Source organism: Crocodylus siamensis, chromosome 4, assembly GCF_052110815.1.
Source record: "Crocodylus siamensis isolate JL-2025a chromosome 4, ASM5211081v1, whole genome shotgun sequence".
Lineage (NCBI taxonomy): Eukaryota > Metazoa > Chordata > Crocodylia > Crocodylidae > Crocodylus > Crocodylus siamensis.
In genome coordinates this window covers 79,360,219-79,373,399 of record NC_143398.1, presented here as the reverse complement: position 1 = coordinate 79,373,399, position 13,181 = coordinate 79,360,219, and the positions used below count along the sequence as shown (strand labels likewise).

The 13,181-nt window shown below is 42.7% G+C and overlaps 1 protein-coding gene across 2 annotated transcripts in view; it reads left to right on the top strand.

The window, feature by feature from the left end:
- Nucleotides 1-13,181, top strand: part of SLC6A15 (solute carrier family 6 member 15) — a 67,273-nt gene that overhangs the window by 10,215 nt on the left and 43,877 nt on the right. For both annotated transcript variants that reach the window (XM_090042635.1, XM_090042634.1), the window contains one exon: nt 11,195-11,677. In XM_090042635.1, the coding sequence (XP_089898761.1) occupies nt 11,389-11,677 (289 nt within the window). In that variant the 5' untranslated portion in view covers nt 11,195-11,388. The remainder of the gene's footprint in view (nt 1-11,194; nt 11,678-13,181) is intronic.

The following is a 13,181-nucleotide window of genomic DNA, read 5'->3' as shown; positions in this document are numbered from 1 at the left end:
GTGAGGGACAGTGCCGCAGAGGCAGGAGCAGGGATAAGCTGAGTGGGGCCCTGGCCAGATGGGACTTACCTGCTGGGGAGGTGTACCCCCAAGTCATTTTTTCTCCCTCTACATCAATCTGCCCCCTGCCCCCCATTCCCCCTCCACAGACTTTCCTGCTGGGTGGGAGGGGAGGAGAGGGGGAAGTGAGGTGGCAATGGCACACTGTAGATCTTGGCTTGCTTTTAAATGCCAAAGGTAATCTACTTAAAAAGGTTGGAGACCACTGCTTTAGAAACTTGTTTGCACACCTACCAGTGCTGACGTGTGGCATCCCATGGCATCTTTAAAAGTATCTTAAGTATTTAAACTATCCCTAGTTGAGAAGCACGCATATAATGAGAATCATATATATAATATGTGTGTGTGTGTAATTAATTGAATGTGTCATGCATGATAGAACAATGGTTAATCATGAATTTCTGTTGATATTGGCCTCATTTACCAGTATAGCTTATACTAAATGGTATTGCTTCACTGAAGACATTTTGAACTTTTTCAAGAATAGCTGTGGTATATGGTTTTGTGCTGTTTTTAACATTTGCACAACTGTGAAAAAATTAAGTATATTTATTAAGTTAAAATATTTTTCCATATTACAACCAAGGAATCTATTACAGCAAGGAGTAGAAGTCCTATAGTAAAATATTTAGGTAGATTCACCTCTGCAGCTGAGCTCTATGAAATACTGAAAGGAAGTTGTAGTTTTTTGATTCTGTGCCACATGGATTTGCTAAAGATTGGAGGAGATGATGAATGACTCTAATTTATACCATTCGCATGAGAGAAGAAAAACTCAAATGTGTCTAAAATCAATTAACTCTGGAAACACAAACACTAATCAAAACATTTTGACATGGTGTCACTCCAGGGAAGAATTAAGTTTGTTTGACTGTATTAACTGCAGTTAAGTACCTTTAGATTTCTTGTAAGATTAATCTTAACTTTAAATTTCCTGGATTTTACCATAGAGACAAGGTTTAAAGTTAAAACTGGCCAGCACCATAATCACAACTTGCTTTGGTTGACAGTAATATCTGTCAAAGGAGTATTCTCACAACTATACCCAGATCAACTGAAAAGCAAGCAGAAACTACTAGGGTATGCTATAACTACTGTAGGGGAACATGGGACTAGAAAGGTCTTCTCAAACCATTAAGTCTAGTCCTCTAAACTTTTCCCCGTTTTTAGAAGATATGCACTATGGGTACTATTCCTGAGCTGATAGGTTTATTTAAGATCCATTCTACAGGAGTTGCTATTTCACATGCCATCTTTTTCAATATTAGTGTTATAGGATGTAGATTTTCAGTCCCCCCTCTGATGCCCCTGATTTCATAGTTTCATAGTTTCTAGGGTCGGAAGGGACCTGAGCAGATCATCTAGTCCGACCCCCTGCCATGGCAGGCAAGAATACTGGGGTCAAACGACCCCAGCAAGGTGTTCATCTAACCTCTTAAATAACCCCAGGGTAGGAGCCTGCACGACTTCTCTTGGAAGTTGGTTCCAGACCCTAGCCACCCTGACCATGAAGTAGCGCCTCCTGATATCTAACCTAAACCTACCCTCTGCCAGCTTGTGACCGTTATTCCTGGTCACTCCTGGCGGTGCTCGGGGGAACAGTGACTCCCCCAATGCCTGCTGATCCCCCCTGACTAATTTATAACAGGCCACAAGATCCCCCCTCAGCCTTCTCTTAAAGTAAATAATTTAAAGCTTACTTCTGCCTCCACCTTGGTAATTTCCACTACTGTATTCTCATCTCTATTTGGTTTCCTACTATTATTATCATTTACATCTTCACCCTTATTAAAAATCTAGGTAAAGTATTTATTTTGTTCTTGAGCCATACATATATTTTCCTTAATCTCTATTCCTCCTGGATTTTTTTTTTTTGTTTGTATGACTGAATAATCTTTTATTATCTGTATGGAGGCTTTTGGCATCCAGCTCTAAGTAAGCCTTTGTTTATTTTCACTTTATTTTTGCACTTTCTGGTTTCTGAATGATACCTCTTCTTATAAATTAATCCCTTATTCTATTCCTTGTAGAGTCTCTTCTCACTCTTAATATCCTGTTGGAGATAATTATTCATCTATTATTTCCCCACAAATTTTTATTGGGAGGGTTCCACCTACAAATTGACTTTAGATATAGAGTAATTTCACGACTTTTTACCATTTGAATAGTCGAGCTCCTGAATCCAGCTGACCTCCTTAATGAATTTCCTCAATTTCTCAGTTTGCTCTTCCGAAGACCAAAATTTTAGTTGTAGGCCCATTCTTATCTGTCCTACAATGTAAACTGAACTAATTCAACTCATAAGTGCTTGATTCAATGGTACTTTTCATAAAGAACTCTTCTTTAAGGGTGTGTACAGTGCCACTTGTATAAACACTACTGAATTTTACTCAACTCCAAGAAAAGGCTCCCTGCATTTAACATGGGGAAATGCCCCCTGTTTTGGATTAAAAAACAAGGTTGTGGGGAAGGGCAAGCAGCACATGCTTGCTCTCATCCCAACCTTGCCCAACCTGGTAGCAGTGGTGTGGGTGGGAGGGGGGCACCATGTGGCACATAGCCACATCAATCTCTGGTCAGGCTCTGGAGTGGCAGGGGTGGGTCAGGCAGCTGGAACAGGGTCTGGGCAAGAGGCAGTAGGGGCATGGGAGCCTGAGGCTGTTAGGGTGAACAGTTAATGGGGCAAAGGCAGTGGTGAGATAGTGGGGGGGCAAGCATCAGGGGGGCAAGCAATGAAGGGGGACAAGTGTTAGGGGGCAAAATGTGGGAGGGCAGGGCCAGGGGTCAAGCTGCTTCTCCCCATCACCACCACCTCCCCACCACCTACACCTACTGCCTGCTCTCCTACTGCCTGCCCCCAGGAGTTGAGAGCTGTGTGCTCTCAGCCCCATGTGTGGGGCTGTGGGTGCTGGCTTTGAAGTACTGGGGAGGGGGGTAAAGGTTCCCCTAGCTTTGGCTACTCTGGGAGGGCTTCGCATGGTCATAACCCCAACAGTACCTCAGGCAAAGCTCCACTGCAGCGGCCACTGCTCTGGGTGATACCCTGACAGCTGAGAGGGAGGGATGGGCTTTTGTGAGGACTGGTGTGTGGTCCCCTGGGGCAAAAAGCCCATTAGCCCTCACCTGTGCCTCTGGGTGCTGTCAGCTGTTTCCAGGCAGTATAAAACTTGCTGTGGGGCCCACTGGCCGGGTGCCTTTTGTAGCTGTCTGTAAAGCATGCAGCTGGCCCCCGAATGTTTGTGCAGGGTTCTACATTTCCATCTGCTAAAACTAAATTACTAAACTTTACTGGTTCATCTGAACAGTTGCATGCAGCCTAAGATCTTTGTTACTTAATAAAACCAAAATCTCATAGGTGGAATGGCTGTTTGAGAGAAAAATCTATTGATTATCACATCCAAATATATCTGTGCTTTACTGTTATTGGTAACATTTGATATTTATTCACTATCAGAAAAATTAAAGTTTACCTATTTCTAAATACTCTCTTGGCCTCATAGAGGTCTCTCTCCATACCCCACTCACAGGCCACTGATCTATAAAAACCCTCAACATGGTCTTTTCTTACTGAACTTCTCTAGTGCAATTTTTACCAAAACAGACTTGGTTTTGTTAATGCTATCGCATTTTATTTCATTACAGTTTACCAATTCATTGTTATGCAGTGCTACCCACACATCTTTTATTTCTGTATTTTCTAGACAGCATTTTTTTCAATAACCATATTTCATTTGGGACTGGCATTCCACCATGTTTCTGTATTCCTACAGTAGCTGTTATTCATACAATTCTGACAATGTTTGTCCTACACTAAAAGTTTTATTTCTGCTGTTTTGCTTCCCATAGTTATTATACTGGCATACACTCATTTCAGTTGTTTTTTACATGAGTTTCTGGTTGAAAAATGGTACCATGAGTTTGTTGAAATACCTACTTGGCTTCCACTTTTACTGATGTCATATGCTGTGCATTGTTTTAGCAGTGCTCAAGAAGACCGTGTGTTTATGTTTTTTCTCCTCAGATTTGTTCCTAAAAACAATGAAGAACCAATCCCCCACTATGAGGTTGGATTAATCCTGCTTTAGTTAAAAGACAACATTTACATGTATCAACAGGAACCAGATAAAAAAATGTTTTAAGTTGTGTATTAGACAAAACTTTCCTAAAATGCTTACTGAGTAAGAATTAATCTGATATGGCAAACTGTAAAGCTGCATGCATCTAAGATTCATAACATTTTGAGATATTGGTCATTTGGTAGAACAATTAACTTTTTAGAAAATTCAGTTATAATTAACATTATTACTTCCTCTGCATTAATTTTTACTTTATACAAGTGCCATGATTTAAAAAGAAATAATACAATTCTAACCTTTTAATCATTGGGTAGGATTCTTTTAGCCTTCAGAATTATTTCTAGAATTAGCCATATGGTAAGTTTTAAAACTGAATGTCATATTTAAAAAGTTTAGTTGATTCTCTGGTAGCTTAAATTAGTTTAAATATTTAGTATATATTCCTTGAAATTTTAGTGAAAACACCATACTTTTTACTGATTGTAGTCCCAGTAGACTCACAGAGCATTCTTTTTCACAGGTTAAGCATTATCTAGCACCCATTTTAAAGCTGAATTACTGCCCCTTTCACTAATAGCCATCAAATGAATGGGAAGTATTGGGGAAACATACCTTATTTGGGGCAAGGGTCTATGCCAGAAGAGCAGGCACCTCACCAAGGCACACACCCTGTAGCTCAGGGGCAAGCAAAATACAACCCACGGGCCTGATCCAGCACACCAGGCAATTTTATCTGGGTTGCAGGCACCCGTTAACTAATTGTACCCTACCCAGCCCGTGTACCTTGCTTCCACCTTTGTGTGTGGAAGGGTCCAGCCCAGCCAGCATGCAGCTTCTGGGTGGGGCTGCTGCTGCCACTGCTGCAGCCACTGGGCGATCTGCTCAGCTTCCCCAGCATCCAGGGGCTCCTCCTTATGTCCCTGCTGCAGCACTCACTCCAGGCAGCAGGTAGGGAAGCAGCGGGGCAGAGGGAGCATGGAGCATGGGGCTGGCGGGAGTGTGGAGCCTGTGCCCAGGGGGCGGCAGGAGCGTGGAGCTCGGCTGGGCAGGGTGGGGACCCTCCACACACTCCCCACATTGGCACACAACTCCTCCTGCTGGTGGCAGCAGCAGCAGCTGCAGGCAGCAGGCACTTGTGGCCCACACAGGTGTTGCTGCCCGGTGGCATGTGGCTCCAGCCAGTGCCTCACTTGGCAGCAAGGAGCTCAGCCAGGCCAGCCCACCTCTATCGGGTCAGGCTCCCTGTGGCACACGTGCAGCTTCCAGCACTTGCACACCACTGGCGGAATCTCCACAAGATGGAACCGCCTACCTTCTGCACACATTGCTGTGCAAGTCCTGGGACTCTGCTGGAAGCAGGGGGCGGGGGTGCCCTTCACTTCCAGTGGAGTCCTGGGACCTGCACAGCAGGGTGCAGGGAAGACAGCCGGCTTTGTCCTGTGGGGCTTCCCCTGGTAGTGTGCGAATGCCAGGAGCTGCACGTGCGCTGCAGGGAGCCTTGCATAATAAAGGCAGGCTGGTCTGGCTGTGCTTTTTGCCACCAAGTGCACCACTGACCAGAGTAACACGGCACTGGGCAGCAGCTCCTGCGTGGGCCCTGAGCACTTTCTGTCTGCTGCCGCTGGCAGCAGGGGCTCTGCATCACGGGGGGAGTGTGTGGGGGTCCCCACACCCTCCCTCACACCCCGCAAAGCCTGCACACCCACACCCCACCCCCATAACCCCCCCACATATATACCCCCCCAACATACCGTATACTGTCCACACGCAGTCACACCCCCTCACAAACCCCACAGGCCCTACCATACACACACACTCACCCCCAGCTACACAGAAACTCACCCCCATGGGTGACTGGTGCCTCCCAAGTATGGGGAGGCACCAAATTGCCAACCGGTGGGGGGGCGGTTCCCCAGCAGCTGATTGCCGAGCCTGGAACCAACAATGGCAAAACTGCCAGAACTGGAAGTGCACTTCTGCCATCACTTCCAGTTTTGCGGCTGATGCTTCTAGGGGGTGCACCGCCAATCTCAGGGAGCATGTGTGCACCCCCTACGCATTGTCAATGCTCAACCTGCCACCTTGGCTGGGTCAAGGTGTGGGACAGAGCCTCAAGTGGCTTCTCTGGGGGGTGCAGGGGAAGGGGGTGGGATCTCCCACTGCATCCTGGGAGTACACAGTGGGGGGCATGTGCCCCCAGATTTGCCCCTGTGGCAAGCACAGGCTACCACTGCAGGCTGAGACCAGGGGTTGCACCATGCTCTTCCCAGTGGGGGCTGGGCCAGGCTGCATTTGGGGTGGGTGGCAGCGGCACTGGAGGGGGGCAATGGGGAGGGGCTGCAGCTGCCTCAAAATTCATAGCCCCCCCCACTGCCCCTCCCAGTGATGCTACCGTCTATCCCAAGTGCAGCCTGGCCCAGCCCCCTTCTGGGAAGAGCAGCAGCAGCCCGCCCTCACTCTGTGTACAGATCTGGGGGCACATGTCTCCCCATGGCCTCCTGGGTTGTGTGCAGTGGTGGGAGCTGACCCCCCTGCACCCCTTGAATAAGCCACTTGTGGTTCCATCCCAAGCCCCACCCTGGTTGTGCTGTGCCTGCCCGTGCCACAGCCTCAGTCCCAGCCCGGTCTGTCCCTTGCAGCTGGGGCCTCAATCTGCACCCCCATGCCCCTTCCCTCACAACAGACTTATAAGCTGGGCCCAGCTGCTCTCCATGCTGCTGGTCTGTGTTCCTGGCCACCTGCATGCTGTGCTGCAGCTGCCGCTTGCACAGGGCATTTATCAGCAACATTATCGGCTACATCAGCGACATTATCAACCAAAAAAAGCTGATTGTTGCTACTGTTAATTTTCCTTATATCAGTGCCAGTCCTATATGGGACCAATATATCGTGCACCTCTAGTTGCATATCCCTACTGCATGGGTAGTAGGAGATGATACTACCAGTAACTGTATATGTGTGCTGAAAGGCCACATATATGGTTTGAAAAGTGCCATTGAGGTACACAAAGGGTAACAGGATTCTTCCGACAGAGATACAAAGCCAAACGCAGGAAATATAAGAATAGTGAATCCTGTAACTGTACAAGTGAGTGAACTAAATGATTCTAACAGTGTCTTCCATTCTGTCATTATACAATTACAATATACTTTCTTCTCAGTTCCCTTTTGTATAACAATTTACCTTCCTCACCAAAATCCTCTTTGTATATGGTCCAGCTCCTGCTTAGAAACCTGCTTAAATACTTAAAAAAATCAAACCCCCTTTCTAGTTCAACACATGCTGGAATGCCCATGTATATTACCCTGCACAAGCAACATTAGACTATGAAACAAACGATAGCAAATAAATATGTAACTTTCTAAAAATAATTTTACCTCTGTAGGGTTTTATAGTCAATTTAGAGAACTGGGGAATATCAGTACTATTTTGTATAGATTATGATCACGTCTGTGTGTTTTTATGATAGATTATTTGCTATGGAATTATTATTTGCTAGGTCAAAAAATGTTATTAAAGCAACCAGGAAGGAAAGGCAAAAGATACGTAATAGCAAGCCTTATAACCAAAGGCAGTCTCCTTAGTTTAAGCAGTGGTGACAGAAACTGAAAGTCTGGAGATCAAAAGACACGGTCTGTTGTATAAAGAAGGAGAGAGGAAACTGTAGCATGGTGACACAGAGAAAACAGAGATGTGCAGCCAGCAAAGTGTAATATGGTTTTGAAGTGAATGGGTGACATTAAATCCTATTCATGTCTGTCTAGATGGTTAAGGAGAGTGCCTATTGTAGGTGATAGTTCATGCATCCTGGTCTCTTGGTTGTTTTAAATCTACTTTTTGAAACACTATTTAATTTTTAGCAAAATAAGCCTTACTTTGTTTTGCAGCAGCTGTATCTGTGTCACTGCATTCTGTTACAGTCTACAGGCTTTGGGAAAAGAACTCTGGCAGGTGCCAAACCCACTCGTCTGCTTGGCTATAGAGTTAGTAACCATCAGCTCGTAACCTGGAGACCAAGTAGAGAATTACTGGATTTTATTATTCTTTACTTCTTATGTCCCAAAAAAAGAAGAGTGGAGGCATAGGCCTGAGGAACCCCAGGTGCATTCAAAAGAATGCACCCGAGGAACTGGAAAAGGGGTCTTAAAAAACAGCCAAGTGTAGGGATTATGCAAGTTAACGACTACTTTAGACAGTAGATTCATTTCGGGTAGCAAGGCAGGCAATATACACATTAATGTAAATTCATTGAGAATCCAGATTTTGAACTATTTCTAAAGCAGGCTTTGAATTTGTAGTGCTGTATGTGTTTCACTAGCATTTACAAATTGAAAGTGCTTTGGGTCTAATATTATTTGATCATTATTCAGATGCTGCATGGGGACATTCAGGTGCTATGTGTCTAACATGAGGACTTGTTCTCTAAAAGGATGAAGTCACCCAGCCAGGATTACTGTATTGCATGAAAGATTCCTAGGCAAATAACATCCTCAGGTAGGCAGGATTCAGAAGAAAAAAATAAAAATATGTGCCAGCATGTTCCTCCCTGCTCTCTTTAGCCTTAACAAGACTTCAGAGGATTTGAGCTCCATGGATTAAGAGAAATGGGAAAATTCTTATGAGCATCAGGTCATAGGAAATCAGGCATATGCCATGTTCCTTAGCATCACGTCCCTTTAATTTTGCAAGATTTTTCACAAGAAAGGTTATAGCACTTGCACTTAGTCCAGCTCTGCTCTTTTAACACTCTCCTTGATTAGCTATAGGCCAAGTGAGGGCCAAGTGCTATCATCTGGCATTAAGACTTGAGATGTAGCCCTGAGACACTTGGTGTCTGTTCAGATGTTCTGAAATTGTACAAATAGTCTGAAATTCCCAACGGTATCATGCAAATCTCAAGCTATGCCTGGGTTTACTGGGCCATGACATATTTTCCAGTACTGCTGACATGATGACCAGAAAGTCCAAAATCATAGTTTTCATGTATGATTTCCCCCCGATTAACCCTACGCAAAATTATCCACTTTAGAGAGTGCATACAAAACTCTTCCATGTTACTTAATCCCTGGTTATAAGACCTGTATTAGGGATTTAAAATTTGCATATGTTTTTATATTGGACCTGTGCATTAAGCTTGGATTTAAAATTTTGAGAAAAGGCAAAAAAGGTTCTTGCAAAGCTTTTTCCAAATCAAATATTCACTCAGGTCTATCTATACTTTTTAAGAATTCAGGTACTTCTGCTTTGCAGTCTGAAGGCTCCCATGAGGACTATATAAAACTGACCTTCAATAGGGCAACTGCAAGACACTGTGAAAAGAAATGTTGACTTAGGCTAATCACCGATAGTCAAAAAGCCTGAAGCTGAATCAATTCAATCTTTGCAGGTTTCTTTAAACTTCATGGATTGAACTGATAAGCAAGTGAACTGATGTTCCCTTTTCAAGCAGAAAAGGCGTCCAGACCCGTGCAGGGGTCCATACCAGTACCTGGAGAGATGTGGGGTGTGCTAGACCACGTCTCCTAGCTTGCTGGTCACTACAGAGAGCTGGGAGCCTGGCAATTCCCTCAACCACACCCCTACTTCAGCCTCTGGGCCAGCTGAGGAAGGGGGGAGGGGAAGCCCACCCCTCTGGCCTGACACTGGACCCCCCAGCTGGGAGCAGCCCGGTGCAGGGGAAGGTGGGAGAGCATGGCTGGAGTTCCATAGCCGTGCCCCCTCCTTTGTCTCTGGGCCAGCTGAGGATGGGGCAGGGGAAACCTGCACTGGTCCTTGGCTTTGCCCCTGGAGACTGGGGTTGTGGGGTGTAGCTGAGGGACTCCAGCCCTCAGGGGTGACTGAGACCCTCCACACCCTTCCCCCTGCACTGATGTATGTGTTCAAAATGGAATTCTGATAGTAAACAGAACTGTGTCCAGCTCCTCACATGTTTTAGTCTATATTCTGATATTTTCTTTTCCCCAAATAATCACATGTAAGCTACCCAGTCAGCTCAGTAGTAGCAGCTGGTTGTCTCTTAAAATCTATATTTATAAGGGACTGGACACACAAACTATTTAAGTTAGTGTAATTCACATCTGCTTGCCATACCATGTATATTATGTTGGTTAAAGGCAGTCCACAGTAAGATCATTAGGTGTTCCAGGATACCTGCTAGCAGTAGGTGACAGGTGATATAGTGTGTAGTAACTGGATATAACAGGATAGCTCTAGATACGTGACCTTTGCATCCTGATTTTTCTTAGGATAATACCACACTGATTTAGTGATATATGTGGATGTAGACCACTATGTTGTTTGTCTGCTTCTTGTGTACTCTAAAGGCTGGCTACACTGCTTTGAATGTATCATGATTCAAAACCCATAGTATACAGTTATGTCTATAGCATATAGATATTATAGAACTTCCACTCTTTTAATGCACTAATTTATACCATAAATATGATAATCTAACTGATGTATGAATTCTAGAAAACAATTGCTGAAAACAGGCTAAATAATATTTCTTAACTACTATAAATTGAAGAATAATTTAAACAAATCAAATTAAGCTTTTTGTATAAATCAAATACAAGTGCGGATTCTATTTGTGGATTGATATAAATTTTATTTAACACATCTAGTCTATGACAAACTATATGTATAGATACTACCACTCCAACTACCTATTTTATGACAAAGTATACATCACAGCCACTCTAAGACTGGCTTTTTACCCTATAAACATTCTCAGTGGTTTAATGGTTTTTAAGCCAGTGTTTGAAAGAAAAGTAGTCTCAGGTGAATTATTATAACTGAAAACTAGAGTATGCTTTGGACTACCATAAATTGATAATGTCTCCTTAACTTTTATTTCTGAGGAAAGGAACAGAACTCTTATTCTTTAAAAAAAAATCTTCAAAAAAACCCCAAACCCAGAAAACTCCCTGCCATCTAAAAGATAGGCAGTTTTCCTGTTATATGGAGATAAATTGAAAATAATAAACCATAGCATATACTTTTCTAAATGAAATGTTCTTGTATAATGTATTCATTTACTTTTTTTCCCCATTTCATAGGTATTTATGGTACATCAAACATTTAGAACCAGAAGCCTTCCTTCTCTTGATCACTCAGTATCAAGGACTCATCTGACATCCTCTTCAGTGCATTGACTAATATTTTGGGCTTAAGAGAAGGGAACTGTATTTTGAGCTTGTGAGCTTACCTGAACTAAAACTGATCTTCTTCAGCTACTTTTTTTTCATTGCAAATGCCTAAGAACAGCAAGGTAGTAAAACGAGAACTAGATGATGAGGTCATTGAGTCAGTTAAGGACCTTCTCTCTAATGAAGATTCTTCAGATGATGCCTTTAAGAAGAGTGAACTGATGGTTGATGATCAGGAAGATAAAGATGTAGATGTTGAAGAGGGGTCAGATGTAGAGGATGAGAGACCAGCTTGGAACAGCAAACTTCAGTATATTCTGGCACAAGTTGGATTCTCCGTGGGATTGGGGAATGTATGGCGATTCCCATATCTGTGTCAGAAAAATGGTGGAGGTAAGGATTGGTGGTCACTAACTTGCCCTGTTGATTTCATTCTAAAGCGCAGATACATTTATACGGCTTCTTAAATTTCTCTTTTAAATTTTGCCCGTTTATAATGAAATAGTAAATTATCTTTATTTTAGAGAGAGAAATCTGCTGAAGGAGAAAGTAAATGATTCTGATGAGCTTCTTTGGCCTAGTATGCTATAACAGAGATGTTTCTATTAAGATAGCTATCTGTTTTATATGAAAATAAATATTTTCTAATCTTAGTCCTGTGGATGGGTCATGGCATGTACCAAATGAAGAACGTGATTCTAAGGGCCATTTATACTAAGTGTTCTTCATGTTGTTTAGATACTAAAAAGAAACATTAAGCTGAGAAAATGCTTAAGAATATCAAAGTAGTAAAACAAAAAAGAAAACTAAATGATGAGGCCATTGAGTCAGTTAAGGACCTTCTGAGGATAAATAAAGTTAATACATTAAGGACCAGAACAATTTAATTGGGACTTTTGCATGCATAACTAAGCATCAAACCCTTACCTATTAATTATATCACTACTTACTAGATAGCTTTATTATGATGAGCTCTTTGTCAAACAGACAAGAATCATAGGACTGTAATAAAGTTTTTATATGTAGTAAATGACTTCAGTCATAAAGTATATAATATGTGGGATTGCCAACCATCCACAAATTTATGGACAGTTTTAAAAAAGAGGCTTAAAATGCGTGTCTGTAAAGTCTGTAAAAATTAAGCTGTCCATAAAAACTAAGCATCTGAACAAGGATGGAGGCTGAAGAACAGACACTGAGGTGAATATTACTTTTCTGTTGGCTATATTGCAATGCATTAGGCAAGCAAACTTTCTTCCATTAAAAAAATCAGCAATAACATATTAATCCATACCCTGGTATGGGTCATTGCTTAGCTTTATTGAAAATGAATGTTTCTGTTACTACACATGTATTTTTTTTAAATTAAAACAAAACTTTTACTTATGGTGAATGTTCCCCATACTTCAGACACTTCAAATTGTCCTAACAGGATCTGGCTTGAAATCGATATAATTGTAATAAAAAGACACAATAGGATATATCCTTATGTCCTTGTATAGGTGTCTCACTCTCATTCACTTCAAATTGAGTATATTGATCCATGTAAAAATGTAACCCATATGCTTTAGATTTAATTACTGAAAGCCTTTGCAGCTGTTATTTAACTTTCATTTATGTTTTTACTCACGAGATAAAAACTTCAGTTTGTTTCATATCTCTGGCTGTTTACAGATGTGAAAAGAATGGCACTTTACTTTCTGCTCGGTGTGGCCCTGTGCTGAGCACAGCTCCAGCCCAAAAGAGGCATCATGTTAGTTTGACTCAGCTCACCCAGTGTCTGTATAGATGAGGCGCTTCAGCAGGGCTTCTGGGTGTTTTTATTTAGTAGTGGGTTGAATCAGCTTTAGATAAAAGCACCAAGAAGCTCAGCTGAAGCACCCAATGTATACAGGTG